Genomic DNA, 17,648 nt, shown 5'->3' with positions numbered 1-17,648 from the left:
GATGTCATCTGCTGCCGTCTGTAAATACAGCACATAAGAAATGTAATATGCTTGTGTTTTTCAGGCGTACTCTCTGGTGGATCGAGAGGTGGGCTACTGCCAAGGCAGTGCGTTCATTGTTGGTCTGCTGCTTATGCAGGTAATAATCATGTATTTCAGGAAAATGATCCATAATGAGGATATTTTGCCTCAAGGCCCTGTGAAATTTGTCTCAGGTTCATTGTAATCAGTCCCACTAGGTTTCTGTGATTACTACAAGACAAAGACTGTTGATTATGTAGCAGGATTAGTTGTCTCTAGAGGTTATGTGAGAAATATGTGAAACACTGTATAATAAACTGTTCAGCATGAGCAATGTCTGATTTATACCTAACGAGGGAACTTCACTCACCTCTTCCCAGATGCCCGAGGAGGAGGCGTTTTGTGTTTTTGTGCGCCTGATGCAGGAGTACCGTCTAAGGGAGCTGTTCAAACCCAGCATGGCTGAACTGGGCCTCTGCATCTACCAGTTTGAGTATCTGCTACAGGTAAAGAGGAAGCAGGAGAGTCTGTCAGCAAATAAAATGCTTGCAGTGTAACAAACATCCACAGAGGGGCAGCAAATCATTCATTTATATCTCCAGCACGTGACTTTCTTCAGCACATCACTTTCTTTTCATGTGTCCTTTGAGGCTTAAAATCATGCTCTTTTTTTCACCTTAGGAGCAACTTCCAGAGCTGAACGTCCATTTTCGATCCCAGAGTTTCCACACATCTATGTATGCCTCTTCCTGGTTTCTCACCCTTTTCCTCACCTTCCTTCCCCTGCCTGTCGCCACGCGCATCTTCGATATTTTCATGTATGAGGTAGGAAACATTTTGTGAGTGTGTGTTTAAGTGTCTGAATGTGTGTTTGACTGTTATCTGTTATTTTCAGTTTACTGACCGCATATAATTAAAAAAAAACCGACCTGTCTGTAGGGTCTAGAGATTATCTTCCGTGTGGGCCTGGCCATTCTGCAGTACAACCAGACTGACCTCATTCAGCTGGACATGGAGGGCATGTCCCAGGTAAGCAGCTGCAGCTTTATACGGCACGCTACAGAAATGAATTGTATGTACAGATTCAGAGTCAAAGGCTGAACGTCCCACTTAACCTTTTGCACGCAAGCTTCCTGAATGACAGATCTGCTCTGATAAAAAAGAGGCTTTATTTGGTTTCACTAATTCAAAACAGAAACAGAAACCAGGACACTTTCAGTGATGGTATAACATGCTTGTATCAGTGTTTCATATGAGAGGAGAAACTGGCATGGTGTTGATTTTTACACTTTATGAAGCTTGTTGTTAAAAACAGTCCTGTGTATCTGGGTGATCTGGATGGAGCAGCTGTGCTAACAATCATGCAGGAAATAATTAACTCTGAAAAAAACATATTTATTGCTCCTTTGGTAAAACTACACTTGTTTTTAACTTTTATAAAGAGAAACATTTTGTCATATTTGCTGAACCTGTTACTATATTCACACAGCATTAGATGAGACAGATAATCTGTGAAAATAATCATACTCCTGTGTCTACTCTGTTGCCTTGTAGCATTTCTAATGACCTTAACACAAATGAACGAAAACCAAATCAGATCTGATCCAGCTGTCAATCATTTCAGTTACTGCTCGGGAACTGTGGTCAGACTGACCAAATATAAATACAGATTCGGTTACTCCATAGCCTATTTCTCAACCTAAGTTGTTTTCAAAAAAATATTTTAGTTTAGCTGTAAAATGAGACGGTTGATCCGGCTGGTGGCCGGTGCTTGGTATCATGGTCAGCTATTTACAACATGCCAGGTCACAGTACACTAAAATATGTTTCTGAAAACATTTGTGGTGAGAAATAGGCAATCCAGTAACAGAATCTTGATTCATATGTGATCAGTTCTGCCTAGTTTGGCAGTTTGAGAACGGTTCACAAACAGTGATTGACATGACTGACAGCTGCTTTAGAGACTCCCTGGCTTAGGTTGGTTGTTTTTTGTGTGCTGAGGTCTGATTTTAGCGAGTGCCATTAAAAGCAGTTGGAGGATAAAGAGGAACATTTTCCTCGTTATCTGTATCATGTACGTCTTACAGAATTTAGTGACCGTTTCAGTCACTATACTCAATACTATTTCAATATGACAAGTTTTTTCAGTTACCAACTGTAGCTTTATTCTGATTCTTGATTAACTGAACAACAATTTTGTCAATAAAATGTGGGAAAATAGTGATAATATGGCCATAAGCCCAAGTAGCATTCTTCTAATTTCTTGTTTGTTTTGTCCAAACTCACAAAATGTTCACTTTGATATCATATATGATAAATAAAAGCAGCTAATATTGCCAATACCAGCAAAATTTGAGAAGCTGAAACCAGAGAATTTGACATTCCTGAATGAAAAATGACTGAAATGATGAAGTGTCATCTCACTTAATGAAATAAGGAATGTTTTTATTCAAAAAAGTTACATCTGTGAACATAATTTCTTCATCTTATTGATGGATCAATATATATAAACTTAATTGTCTGTGATTCACACTATAACAGACACATCAGAGTTCCAAAAATACAGCAGCTGCTGGCTCGCCACAGGGCTTCAGCCGCTCCTCTTCACTGCTCCAGAACGTGTCTGCCTGCTTCTGCATAAAATATGAGTGAGCATCTTTGTCAGTCTTGAGCTCTCTGATCTTGTGTGTGCTTCCCTCCGGGTCTGCCAGCATTTCCAGAAGGTGATCCCCCACCAGTTTGACAGCTGCCCAGACAAGCTGATCCTCAGGGCCTACCAGGTCAAATACAACCCCAAGAGGATGAAGAAGTAAGAGCGCTCATTACACAACTAACGACTACTAAGACTAAGGTGGGCTTCATGTAGCCCAGTAGGATTTGTATTTTCTGTCTTACTAATGGTGAGGTGTTGGCTCTGAAACACACACATCCTGTTTGTGTGCATGTTTTGTTTTTGTCAAGTTGGGAAGATGCCCTTTCCTGAGCTATCGTCTTTTGATTTTTCCTTAAAAGCACTAATAATGAAAACAGACCACCAATCAATGAAGCACAGCAACCAACAAATAAAGGCCCAGTGTGTAAGATTTAAGGGGATTTAGTGGCATCTAACGATGAGGATTGCAGATTGCAACCAGCTGAAGCTTCTCCCGGTCAGAGTTGCTTCAGTTTTCTTTGTTCAGGGGGTTTTTACTGGGAGCTGAATCAACTGCAGAGGTCTCCTCCTATGTAAAAACAAATCGAACCCATGATTTAAGCCAGTAAAAACACTGAATAAAGCAGTTTCCTGTTACAAATCACTGTTCCTCTGACATTATGGGCCGCAAGCCCAGCACCTGCTAATGCGTGCTCACCTTTTTTCTCTGGTAACTTCAGATCCAGACGTTCAGGAGGTTTTTAGCGGGAGCCAAATTATCTGCACAAGTGTCTTCCTCTCCAGAACAAATGTACCCGGTGATTTAAACCGGTTAAAAAACTGAATAAAGCCGTTTCACATTTAAAAAATGTGTTCTGACACTCTCGTCAACCACAGTGGCCAACAAGAAAACATAAATGTGTAGCCAGTGTTTGGTTTGTCCCTTGTGGGCTACTGTAGAAACATGGTAGGGCAATGCCAACAGCGATCTCTATGGCTAAGGACCTGCTCCCTATATAGGAAAAAAAACGGCTCATTCTAAGGTAACGAAAACAATCATTCTTGTTTTTAAGTAATGATACACTAAAGAAAATATAGCTATTATATTACATTCAGTTTCTACCAAAATATCCTCCTAAATCATACACACTGGATCTTTAAGTTCCTCTTCACCACAAAAGAAACACACCTCTAAATGTTGAGGTAACTCTACATAATCCTGTGTTGTTTTATGTTTTACCAGACTTGAGAAAGAATACACCACGATCAAGAACAAGGAAATGGAGGAGCAAATTGAGATCAAGGTGTGTGTCTGCTCAATGTGTGCAAATTGTATGTATTTGTGCATGAAGCGGATATATTGACACTTTTAATAGTGTTTAAAAAGTAAATGGGCGATATAACTCTTCTGTACCTTTCTGTCTTTGTTCAGAGGTTACGCACAGAAAACAGGCTGCTAAAGCAGAGGATTGAGACGCTGGAGAAGGTAAGAGATTCCAGCTTATCTAAACGCTAAAGTAAATCAGGTTTGTGCAGCACCATTGAGACAAAACATCCAGATTGCTCATCACAGGACTCATCAAGTTATCATCAGATCTCCCTGTAATGAGATAACGCTGTGGGTTTAAGTTCCTGAGCTTATTTTCTGTTGTCGGTTTTCTTTTCCTGAGGAGCTTTTTGTTGAAGTGTGTATGAGTGTGTTTGTGGTTGCTGCACTCTGCCGTTTTAAATCTTCTCCTCCTCTCTGAAACACTTGTTTTCTGCAGCCTCTTTTTTCTCCTCTACATTTGTTTCGAATGATTGACTCCTCAGCCTGCGATCCCGTTTCTTTCTCCTTCTTGAATTTCCTCTTGGGTTTTCTTGTGGCGTTATCCTCCCTGGTGTCCCACTGGCTTTCACTTTCTCTTCATCTCTTTTTTTCACCCTCTTGTTCCTCTTCTTCGCTGCGCTGAAGGAGAGTGCCGCTCTTGCAGACAGACTGATACAGGTAGAGTACTGTGAGCCACTTTCCCACTGACTTTGCTGTCCTCTGCCCTACTCACAGCTCCCTCCTCCTCCTCCTCCTCCTCCTCCTGCTCTTCTGTCTGCTCTACTGCACTGCTTCTCTCCCTCTTATTAACAACAACCAGCTAAAAGTGCATGAAAAGAGTATTGCTGAATATCTGCTCAGTACACAAGGCCGTCCTGTAATCCCAGAATGCATGTACTGTTTATCCATGACGGAAATATGGTCTAATGAGGTTGTACAATCCCCGCATGTGGCATGTAAGAGTTTATAATCATCACTACTATTACTGTTACACATTTTCATTATAAATACACCTCACCAAAATGTGAATGATATATTACAGTTAGACATTTTTGGTAATGCATTTATTTGCTTTCTTGCTGAGTTCAGTAAGAAGACTGTTATGTCTGTGTGCTGAATATGAAGCTACCAATGGGAGATGATTAGCCTAGCTTAGCATAAAGACTGGAAACAACAGGGGAAACAACTAGCCTGGCTTTGTCCAAAGTTGGAAAAAAAAAATCTGCCTACCAGCGCCCAAGTTCATTAATCAACATGCTATATCTTTTTTGTTACATTGTGGTTTTACAAGGGCAGCACGGTGGTGTGGTGGTTAGCACTGTCGCCTCACAGCAAGAGGGTTGCCAGTTCGATCCCGGGTGTGGGAGCCCTTCTGTGCGGAGTTTGCATGTTCTCCCCGTGTCAGCGTGGGTTCTCTCCGGGCACTCCGGCTTCCTCCCACAGTCCAAAGACATGCAGATTGGGGACTAGGTTAATTGATAACTCTAAATTGTCTGTAGGTGTGAATGTGAGTGTGAATGGTTGTTTGTCTCTATGTGTCAGCCCTGCGATAGTCTGGCGGCCTGTCCGGGGTGTACCCTGCCTCTCGCCCGATGTCAGCTGGGATAGGCTCCAGCCCCCCCGCGACCCTCAAGAGGATGAAGTGGTTAGAAGATGAATGAATGAATGAATGTGGTTTTAAAAGGGCTTAAACAACAGACATTTAATGTGTTAAAAGGATCGTTTGGATTTTTCCTTACTTATTTATAGTCTGTGTTACACACAGTGGATGGTGGTGTGCATGCCCCCAATTTTAGGAGAAGCAGGCCAAAGTGCCGACACAGAAGCTAAGTAATGTACGGCTGTGCAAAATGTTTTTTAGCCACCTAAAAAAAAAAGTCAATCAACAAAAAAAAAAACATCAATATTAGTTTAAGTTTACGCTATGTTTAGAATATTTTCACCACTTTACCCTGCCATCAGTGATACCTAATGGGGAACTGAAGCTGTTTTCTATGCTCTATTAAAAGCCACCAGATTCTTTTGACAAAAACAGTAATTTTACCAGGCAGAACACAGGAGTTGCTGATCTACCCTACCTCTGTTGGTTAGTTTACTTGTGTTATTGCCTGACTTTGGTGTTAAAAGAATTGGGTCAGATTTACCAAGGTCACACAATACCACACACTAAATAACTAACTGAGGTAGTGGTAGACCAGCAACTCGTCTGCTCTGCAACCTAAAATTACTGTTTGTGTCAAAGGAGTCTGCTGGCTTTGAAGAGAGCGTGGATAGAGTAACAGCTTCAATTCCACATCAGAAATGGCTGTCTGATGGAAAGGTAAAACAGTGAAAATACACTAAATATAATGTACACTGAAACTGATATTGATTTTTTTTTTAGGTGAGTTGCTAAAATATCTTTTGCCATTGCCCCTGTCCACAGCAGTACATTGCTTAGCTTCTGTGGCAATACTCCTGCCTGCTTCTCCAAACTGGGGGCATGCCGACCGCCATCTAGTGTATGTAATACACCGACTATAGATAAGTACTTGATACAAAAATTGAAAAAAATCCAAACTATTCCTTTAATTTGTGTGCTTAACAGGAGCTTTTTTTTATCTTTGGACAGAGCCAAGCTGGTTGTTTCCCCCTGTTTCTAGTCTTTACGCTAAGCTAAGCTAAGCTAACCAGTTTCTGGCTATAGCACTGTATATAACGGACATATTTAAAAGTGGTATTGATCTTCTCAGCCAACTCTCTGCAAGAAAGCAAATAGGCATACTTCCCAAAATGTCAAACTATTCCTTTAAGGCTAAAAAAGTGTGCTTTGTAGCACGGTTCCCCTTAACCATAATAATGTTGCCTTCCCTAGATGCCCATAATGACCCTTTTCTCTACATTGGTATATAGTCTACATTTTAAAACTTAAACTCAGCAGCTGCTCTTGATTCATTGGCCTGCTGTTCCAGGGTCAGGTGACAAGGGCGCAGGAAGCAGAGGAGAACTACGTGATCAAGCGGGAGCTGGCGGTGGTGAGGCAGCAGTGCAACACAGCCAGCGAGAGCCTCGAGAAGGCGCAGGACACCATCAGAGAGCTGCAGCAACAGAAGGTAAACACCAACCCACAATCTGTGCACAAACACTGTGGGAGCAACTAAAACGATTGTTCCAACACAGAGGATGACGGCAGGCAAAATGTCAATTTCCCTAACATATGTTGAACAAGAGATTTATGTAGGAAGATTTTCTCTCAAGCAGTGTATCTGCACTTCTCCTTCGTGCGGTCAACTGGTAAATTATTACAAAACCAAGGCTGCTTTTGTGTGCAAAACATTAAATGTAGTTCCTGATTCCATTGATACCAGGTTCTAATAAAGACACAACTAAAAAGTACAGATAGTGTGAAAGTGTTAGCAAAATTGAGAGGTAGATAAGGAGATGACTCTTGTGTCTCTTTGCTAAATGTAAAGCTATGATTCGCTACTGAATTCAGTACTTTTAAGGGTACCGACTGAATTACATTGCTATCACCGAGTACCGATTCATGTTAAATCAGTCGGTGGCGAATTTGCAGCTTATCTAAGTTGCAGTGAGTCAGGATGATGTTGAGCAAAAAGCAGTCACAATTGTGGATACAGTTTTTAAAACTTGGCGCAGACAACGCTTGCTGCAATATTTACAATGGAAAATGCAAAGCTTGCCAGGGCAGCGTGTCTAATCTGACGACACACCTGGTCAGACACAAAATATATCTAAAGCTGATTTTTTACAACTGAAATTTCATTTTTGTCATAACAGATTCAAATAGCGATCACCATTGGGTAAACGCTACACAACCCGAGAGCCAGCAGCCACTTAGCTTAGCATAAAGACCGGAAACATGGAGCTACAGCTAGCCTGGCTCCTTCCCAAGGTGATAAAATCAGCCTCCAATCAACTCTACAGTTCACTTATTAATATGTAATGCCTTCTTTGTTTAATCCATATAAAACTCATACAAAGTGGTGTAAACTTCCAGGCTAGCAGTTTCCCCTGCTTCCAGCCTGTAGGCTCAGCTAAGCGAACTGTTTGTGAGCGCTAGCTGTTTAACAAAAAGACATAAGAGTGGTGTCAATCTTCTCAGTAAAGTCTTGGAAGGAAAGCAAATAAGTGCATTTCCTAAAATGTTGAAGTATTCCTTGAATACTAAATATAATCTATCTGCACATTCGCCCAAGAAAGTTCCAGACTGTTATAAAGGACATCAGCTCATCTTACAACATACAGTCAGTCTGAGGTCAGACTCCAAGCAGCCACTGTTTGATTTCAATCAACTAATTGCAAAACTGATTGTCTTCACATTTCAGTGGAAATAAGTTGAAATTTTAATGCAGAAGTCACCACAATATAGGACCCATTTTGCAACCCAACCACAAGGAAGGTATGTGTTTGCCCTGACAATAACCCCTCAAGTTCTCAGTATACAGAGGACATGAAAGTTGCGTCCTAACCCCGGACCTGTAATGTGAGCACGTATGACTTGGCAGTATATCAATATTATATGGATATCAATATTGTGATGTGAGACTACATATTGTCTTAGATTCCTGTTGTCTGTTGTCTTTTCCTGCTTTTAAAGGCTGTATTACAGTAAAATGATGCAGTTTTATGAACATAACAGTCTAGCTGTTCTATTATTTCCCTTATGACTTTATTTACCCACTTCGTCATCATATCCACTTGACTGATGATTATTTATCAGAAATCTTATTGTTTAAGTATATTTTGTGAAAGCACCCTCAGTCAACCCTACAATATTGAGATCTTTGGTCTGATACGGCAGCAGCAGTCCAGCTGTGACAAACGGACTCATTTAGAGCATTGATTATGTTACCTGCACACTAATATTCCACTATTAATCAGAATATGACAATGTTCTGAATTTCGTGCGGGTCATGTAAACAGCACATGAGGTTTGGATTTTCTAGATTAGGCCTTTTTCCGAGCGTATTATTTTCAGATGTGGGAGGTATAGGATGTGCCGGTATTATCAGGTTTTATGAACATTATTTGGACATGTATACAGCGCATTCGGAATATGCGTCTCAACTGGGGTTTTTCCACAGTTTGTGACATACGGCCTCTTGTCTGTTTACAGTGAGCTCTACATGTAGCCACGGAAACGTTGTACACAAACCAACTTGCCAACAGTTTGCAAGGCTGAGGAGAGATGCATGCCCGAAAGAAAAGCACAATTTTCTGATCTGAAAAACAAATACACCAACTTTTTGACATAATGAAAGACTTGGATGTCAACAGATTTCTGAATATGAGCGAGTTTTGCAATGCCGACCTTTTCAAAATGGTAGATGAAGGCATGAAAGAGGAAGGCAGTGCTCACATGGTCCAACATGATAAAAGACAATCAAAATGTGCCCAGCTGCATGTAAATAGGAGCATTAGTGGGATTTTTTTTATTAGACTAGTAAACAGCTTAGTAGGAATATTGTCTTTTTTGGAATAATTGTACACGTAGCCATTTACTTTCTAAAATGGTCCATTGAATAGAATAGAAACAAATTACTGTCTGCTTTGTAGTACCAACTATTGTCATGTGAAGCATCTTTGAGTGTCTTGAAAAGTGCTCTATGAATAAAATGTATTATCTTTAGTTGTAGTAGCAGAAGAAGTTTTAAATTGCTTTAGAGAGGTAGGGAAACGAGTGAGAGAATGAGAGGAGAAAAAGAAGATAGAAACATGAAAACATGGACTCAAACTGTACAAACCGCAAATTATAGTTTTCACATCAAGAAAATACCAAACAAAAACAACTGAGCTGTAAAATATGTCATAGATTTTTATATTTCCACATCATGAAGGTGACCAGATATACTAGCTGTACACATATATACAGCAGTGCTGCATGAAAATGAGAAGTTACCCAACTGGCAACTTGTCGTCTTAAAAGCTTCTTCTCTGTTTTTTGAGGGTGGAATGCGGTGTAAAGCTGAGTTTAAAAACAAATGAAAAGGCTGTACTTTTTAGTCTGTTGGATCAGTTAATGTGTTGGGGACAAGTTAGTATATGGAGGGAAAATAATACGTATAAAGTAAAAAAAGATTGTATTTTTTTTAGCACTGAATGACTTATCCTTTCTTAGAACTATTCCTGTGATATTATTGTCAGCTTGTGTGTAGTGACATTATATTGACCTTAAACACAGAGGTTTAACAAAGATTTTGAGTACAATTCCTTCCACATTTGCAAAAAAAAAAAAAAATCTGGGGTATGTGCAAAGATTTGCAGCATCAAGAATTTAAAGAACATGCACTGTGCAGAGATACAGATCCAAAGATGTGCATTAACATGGACTATATTAACTGAAGGTTTAAACTCGCCAATCATTCTGCTTTTCTTGCATTTTATTTTTTGCCAATTCTGTGCTTCTTCCGCGTTAGTCAAACAGCCACATCATCAGTCACATATTTAAACACACCCACTTCAGGAACAAGTCACCCAGGGTAACAGCACAGTACTAACAGAACATTTTGTCCTCACGTTAAAATCTGAGGAAACACAGTTGTGGTAATTATTTGCCCAACAGCTATCAAACCTGAAGTCTCTGTGTTTATTAATTGATATTTGTTTTGATTTTTTTTTTTCCCTGCATTTCATATTTTGTGTTTTGTTTTTTTTTAATAACAAAGAAGCGACTCACACAGTCATGTCTCCATTCGAAGCTCAGAGGAAATGACTGACTTACTCATACACTAAGCCTGCAAAGCTCCCCGCCCCGAGACAGATACAGTCTGTTGTAGTTTGGACAGTCTGGGGGTTTTTGTGTTTCAGCTCTGGACTCCAACACGTGGAATTTAAAACAAAGCAATTAAACTACCAACGACTATATATGGTGCTGCTCTTACTGTAATTGTAGGATGTTTACATCCAGAAAGGGCTGTCTAAGTTCAGTCAGCACGTTAAATTCACAGTCACCACTTCAGCTTAAATCCAGACTTTATTTGTACAGCACTTTTCATACAAACAAACAAGAAGAGAAGAGCCAAAACAATGTTAATCATAAAGCCGTCTAAACATAAAGACTGACATTTTTTTTGGCTAGGTTAAAAACAATGCGTCTTGCTTTTAAATGTTTGATCACCCATTTGTTATATTACTGATGGTAATTTTAATAAACCATATTTGATCATACAGTTAGCATGAAAACAGTTCTAAAACTGTTTTTCTGAATTGATCAAATATGTGGATTTAAGTACATCTAGTCAAGTATTGCATAAGTACAACTTCAAGGTACTTTAGGTACTTCTCCCGCAGTTTAAAGGGAAATACCAAACCTTTTATGCCAGAGGCATTATGTTTTCGGGTTGTCCATCCATACCTATGTCATATTCTTGTGAACGTGATATCTCAAGAACACCATAAGGGAATTTCTACAAATTTGGCCCCAAATTCCACTTGGACTCAATGACGAGCTGATTAGTTTTTGGTGGTCATAGGTCAAAGGTCAAGGTTACTGTGACCTTGTCTGTCTCAATCTGGTGAACACGATACCTCAAGAACAGCATGCTGTACCGTAAGTGTACATTTTCAATCTGGGGTCACAAAAACAGCTTGTTTGCTCCATCAAAGCTCAGGCTGTGGTGACATTAGGCCTCCAGTAGAAAAACAAAGGCCTCCCCCCTCCTCAGCTTCTCCCTCAGCCCTTTCTCCCCAGGGACGCTATAAGGACATGGAAAGGTCAGGGGTCCTGTAGCAAAGCAGTAACCACACACACACACACACACACACACACTGATTGTCGCACACTTTCTCACACAAAGCACCTGCAGACAAAAACAATCACTTCTGTCATGTTATGCCTTCACTGATCAGTTAAGAAACCCTCACTTTAACATTTGCAGAGTGTGATAATTGACAAGGTCAAGGTGTTTCAGTGATTGCTTTGTATTTCCACCCTGTGTTTCAGTGGCAATGCAATTATCAACATCATTTCTTCAATTTAGTTGCTTTGCAGTTGAGTTTACCAAATCTCGTTAAGTAAACTTTGACCACTTTTGAAAAATAAACATTAAGTTTATTCAAATCGATTCTTCTTTGCATGCAAATACTCGAATCCCAAAAGAATATCATTTGCATGTGTACATCTGGCATAATCACAACTCTTGCTTTAATTTCTGGATCAACATTACTCAATCATGGCCTCTTTTTTCCTAAAAATAAAATACTGTAAATACCAAGCAAGCTTGCATTTAAAGGTCCAGTCTGTGAGAGAGCTTCTTCAAATTTAGCACAAACATCTACTTGGATTCAACAATGAACTGATTAGATTTTGGTAGTCAAAGGTCAAGGTCAGTGTCGCCTCATCTTTCTCATTCCTGTGAACGCAATATCTCAAGTATACCTTGAGAGAATTTCTTCAAATTTGGCACAAACGTCCCCTTGGACTGACGAATAAACTGATTAGAATTTGGTGGTTAAATGTCGAGCTCACTGTGACCTCACAATACATGATTTTGGCCATAACTTAAGAATTCTTACACTAATTATGACAAAACTTATCACAAATGTCTAATTGAATGATGAAGTAATGGGTTTTTTTTATCCAAAAGATCAAAGGTCAACTTGATTGTGTCATCATAATTCAGTGTCATATCTCAGGGGCAGAAGGGGAGACATTTGGTCAGATACTGAATTGGTGACACTGATCTTGGGTGTCCATCTTGAAACTGTGCTGATTGTATAGATCTTTGTGTGAAGCATACATGTGTTCACAGACATGGTGCACAGAGGCAAAGTACTGATACTTTTAGTACATTTTGCAAATAATACTTTCACTTTTACAAAGTAGTGTTGCAGAGAATATGTTTTTGGTTCCGTTTTTTAGTCAGCAGGATCAAAAGAAAAACTACTGGCCCAGATTTCATAAAACTTAATGGCTGGGTGAAGCATGGGTCAAGAAAGAGTCTACATATTACACATATATATATATACATATTTTTTATTACTTTTGTTAACGAGATTGGGCATTTGGCCTAGGCGGAGTGCTGCCCTCTCCGAGTGTCTTACTAGTCACATTGTAGTACTGTTATTTTAAAGCAATCTGAAATATTATGTAATCACAGGACCACATATATGATATGTGGTGCTACTCTACAGTATATGATGCAGTTGGAGGACAAATTAATTGGGAATATTGGGAACATTCAGGTATTTTTCTATATGTAGGAGCTGCTGTTTGTAATACAAATAAATACAAAAGAGTTTTTTAAAATGGCCGTCCTGTTGGTCCAACTACCACTTTGCTAACCTAGACAAAAACACACCTTTCTGGTCTGGACCAGCCTGCCGGTCTTTACAAATTATTTACAGTTAAAAATCACACAATAACAACAAATCACTCTTCTCTGAGAATGTGTGACAAAATTCAAACTTATAAATGAAATAAATAATTAGATTATTTTTATTATTATTAATAAAATTATTTCTTTTTGTGCTCATTTACAATGAATGAAGAGCAAGCGAAAAATATGAGTCAAGCAAATGTTTCTTTAAATGTAAGTCATAGATTTATTATTTAGGTTTTGAACATGGGTTTGTGAGCACTCTCAATGATGTCATGATGACTTTATTCCAGCTCAGATTGCTGGCACCCATCACCCACCAGAGTTCACACACCTCCAGACACTCACAGTCCTCTTTGATAACCAAGACTGAAAGGTACGAAATGACAAATCGAGACTTTTATGCACGCTATGTACTCGCCCAATTTCAAGCTTTTTATATTTTGCCTGGTAGGAAAGTGTTTTTCCACTCAGCCCTCTCTGTTTTTTCTGCTGCTCTTACACCCCTGACTTTGTAGTTTCACTTTGATGTGGTGACATGAAAATGTACAGTAGCTGTCTACGCTCTGACATCACTCTGAGTCAGTGGGAGAGAAGTGCTTCTTGTTACCAACTTTATTATGTTGATGTTTGAAGTTGGGTTGCTGCACAGACAAAAGTGGGAACGTCAGCATAGTTTAAAAGGCTTTAGAACTTTCCATTTTGTTGCCACATGCAGAGTAGATGCAAATGATCATGATCGGGGTTAAAGTGGCATGTTGTGATTGATGCTTTTTAATTTGTTACAGAATTAAGGAATAGCACAATAACTCTTGTTTGCTTTGTAGCTGCAGCCAAGGAATCAAATGTATTGCTGCAAATTTTCTTCTGCCCTCCCCAAATGTAGAAAATAATGTTTGCCCTCAGAAAGAAGCTTCAATGAGAAATGTTTACAATAAATCGAAGCTTCAACATGTGCGGTTAAATGAGAGACAAAGACATCAATCGATGCACCTAAAATAATGTGACAATTAGCAACTTTGTTAGCATGCAGGTTTTTGCAGGCAAAAAAAGAAGTTTGTTAGATGGCTGTTAATGAAAGTTTTAAGGTGATTTGCCAAGCTCCTTGTTGATTTGTAATATGCTGGTCATCTTTGCAATTTAAAAAAATCGCAAATTAAAATTGAAACTACTATGCTTGACATCTTTGACATCTTGCTAGCATGTCTGTTAGCCTGTCTCGTGTGGTCAAAGGGTCCCAGTTTCAGTAGTGTTGGACTGCTGGTGACCAACATTAGATGAGAGTCGGAGTCACAAAACTGTCAGTGAGGTTAAAGGTCCTTGTCTGAGAATAGTAGGGATGGGTGATATGGCCCTAAAATAATATCACAATATTTGAGGGTATTTTTGCAATAATGATATTCTTGACCACATGACAAATTGGTAAAAAAAAAAATATATATATATATATTATTAATTTAAGAAAATAGAATTGCAACAAAAAGGGTGTTATAGTTTTACATGTCAACACTTTGCCTTCAAAAATTACATAAAAAATAAACAAAAATAATCTCTCATTTCTTTAGTTTGTGAGGGACAACAGTAACTCAGAGTAAGATTCAGATTCTTTATACAATATTAATAGTTCAACAAATAAAATCTATCACAAATTACACATTTAAACAGCTCCCAAATACAAAACAGTCCATTTCCTTCTCTTTTAGTAAAATCCTAAATGATTGAGTTGTTTTTTTTCCACCTAGACCTTTATGCTCTGCCATTTCTCCTCTAATCATCACGCTGTAGCCTGTGACAGGTTGTTATGCTACCACATATATATACCACATCACATATGTAGTTTTTTTGTCGAGCCAAGAGCCTCGTGTAGCTTTACATTATCAAAGGTTTATGAAAAATGATTACTCCAGCGTGCAGCGCTGAGTGAGTTCCCACTGCAGGGAGGGTAACTCACAGTCTGAGAAGTCTGAGGCTGTTCATAAAACATTTAGGATGCCACAGTTTATTCCACACTACTGAAGCTGCTCCTCTTTTTGGAATCACCGCGGAGTCTGTAATAATTTGGCTTTCAGGCATGCTTGTTGTTGCCATGGGTAACACAGTATGACGTCAATATGTAAAAAAAAAAAAAAGTCGAAAAATCACAAGTATCGCAATAAGAATTTTTCATATTATATTAAAAATTAGACCGGTATTATTGTGAACGAGGTGATATGGCACACTCCGAGCATATATATAGATAGATAGATAGATAGATAGATAGATAGATAGATAGATAGATAGATATGTGTCAAAGCATTCTGTCAGCCCTGGTGTACATGCAAGGATTCAAGAGTGCATGACAGTGTGTGAATACTCAAATTGGTGTTAGATTTCTCAGCAACAGAAACAAAAGAAACAGGAAGATAAAGCGATACAGCAGCAGTCTGTGGCCTGAATTCACACCCATTGACGCACCATGGTAATAAGCTGAACTAAGTCTGAAGTAATGACTAACTCCGTCATCTGCAACGACTCTGCAAATGACAATACAACAAAAACTGTTGGATGTTAAATGTGCATGAGACCTAAACAAGCTCAGTTGGCTAATGTTCCCAGTAGTCAGTAAATATCTGTGTACCAACACAATTTCAAGAAAACTGATCAACAAATGTCTAAAGTCACAATGGAGGCCCGCTGCCCTGTTATACGATGTACCTGTTTAACACCAGTGGTGTTTGTTTCAGTACACAGATCAGTTTGTGAGCTCCCTGCAGACCCAGCTGGAGCAGTCCAGACTGCGCGAGGCTGAACTGCTGGGAGCACTGAAGGAAATGCAAGACAAGGTCCTTGACCTGGAGAAGGTGAGCTAACACACACGCATCGTAGTGTGTGAGAGAAAGCAGAGTGTGAAAGATGAGCAGAAGCAGCAGGCGTGTGTATCTGTGAAAGTGTTAAAGATTATTTTACTGCGAAGTAAGCTGTTGAAGTTATTTTCAAACAAAGGCACATTTGACATTTCAAGTTTTCCGTTTTATTTCATAAGGTGTTGAGACACAACAGTTCTGCTTCCCCCTCGATGATGATTTTACTGTAATATAACACTGAAAGCTAGAAGAAGCAAATATGCCTCTATCTGGCATTATTTGCTTTTACTATTTTTTAATATTCCAGGAACTCATGTTTTTTAGTCACACAAGCAGCTGTCTGATGGTTGGTCCAGACTGACATTCGTCAACAACTATTGGATTGATTGCCATGATATTTAGTACAAACATTCACCATCCTCAGAATGAACCCTACTGACTTCGGTGATGTCCTGACTTTTCCTCCAGTGCTATCAACAGGTTGACATTTATGGTTTTGAGTGAAATGTCTCAACAACTATCGATTGGGTTGCCTTGAAATGTGTTCCAGACATTCATGTTTGCCTCAGAATGAACTGTAATGACTTAGTTGACCCCTTAAAAGACCTGCAACAGTTAAATAATTGATTGTTTGGTTGTCAGCTATTAAATTACTACAGATTTGATTATTAAAAATCTGGTTTAAGTCTTTTTCTTTTAAGAAAAAGTCAAAATTATCTGATCCCAGCTTCTTAAATGTGAATATTTTGTGGTTTTATTACTCCTCTATGACAGTAAACTGAATATCTTTGGGTTTTGGACAAAACAAGACATATTAGGATGTCATCTTTGGCTTTTGGAAAACACTGATGGTTATTTTTCGTAGTTTTCTGAGATTTTGTAGACCAAACAACAAGAAAAGAAAATAATCAACAAATTTATTGACAGTGGAAAAAATCATTAGCTGCAGCCCCAACCCCTAACATGTCTTCTGCAATGATCATCAGGTCAAAGGTATCGCAGCTTTTGGTTTATGACCAAATACCTGCAAAACTAATGGCATTTCCATCAGCCTCAGCTGGGCCTGCTAACACATAAATCTAAGGTGATTGAACATGCTGATGTTTGGCAAATATTATACTTGCTTAAAGGTATACTATGCAGGATTGCTGGTTACTGTTCGTAAATATGCTCACCAGTGAAAGTGAAAGTAAAGGCCAACCCCAGACTCATTCTCATTTAGTGTTTCACCTTGCTATATATACATTTTCCAGAACTCTGTCCCTTAGATGTTTGCAGCTTACAGTCTGGCGCCAGGTGGCTACCTTTTTATATAGCACCGACCTCACCTGCGCGCTACCACCACTGTGGGAGCACACGCCCATGAATGTCCCAAACACAGAAAATAAGAAAATACAGGCAGAGAACAGAGTCTCTGCAGAAAAATACACACACACACACACTTTCTAGTGGGTCATACGTGATGATTGACAGAGATATCAAATCCTACAAAGTATATCTTTAACATCAGTTAACTTTTAGCA

The 17,648-nt window shown here is 39.1% G+C and overlaps 2 protein-coding genes across 3 annotated transcripts in view; one reads left to right on the top strand and one right to left on the bottom strand.

Moving 5' to 3' along the window:
- LOC126389773 (myosin-10) overlaps positions 1–17,648 on the bottom strand; it is a 667,776-nt gene that overhangs the window by 231,191 nt on the left and 418,937 nt on the right. The window lies entirely within an intron of this gene.
- The window catches only part of evi5l (ecotropic viral integration site 5 like), a 60,987-nt gene that overhangs the window by 30,942 nt on the left and 12,397 nt on the right, over positions 1–17,648 (top strand). Inside the window, exons 5-14 of one of the 2 annotated variants that reach the window (XM_050043651.1) lie at positions 65–139; positions 402–527; positions 703–846; positions 961–1,050; positions 2,733–2,830; positions 3,897–3,957; positions 4,086–4,139; positions 4,608–4,640; positions 6,914–7,054; positions 16,006–16,122. In XM_050043651.1, the coding sequence (XP_049899608.1) occupies positions 65–139; positions 402–527; positions 703–846; positions 961–1,050; positions 2,733–2,830; positions 3,897–3,957; positions 4,086–4,139; positions 4,608–4,640; positions 6,914–7,054; positions 16,006–16,122 (939 nt within the window). The remainder of the gene's footprint in view (positions 1–64; positions 140–401; positions 528–702; positions 847–960; positions 1,051–2,732; positions 2,831–3,896; positions 3,958–4,085; positions 4,140–4,607; positions 4,641–6,913; positions 7,055–16,005; positions 16,123–17,648) is intronic. The other variant, XM_050043652.1, reaches the window with a different exon arrangement.

The sequence above is a fragment of the Epinephelus moara genome, chromosome 5, assembly GCF_006386435.1.
Source record: "Epinephelus moara isolate mb chromosome 5, YSFRI_EMoa_1.0, whole genome shotgun sequence".
Classification (NCBI taxonomy): Eukaryota; Metazoa; Chordata; class Actinopteri; order Perciformes; family Serranidae; genus Epinephelus; species Epinephelus moara.
The sequence above is the reverse complement of the archived record's forward strand: the minus strand, read 5'-3'. Positions and strand labels throughout refer to the sequence as shown.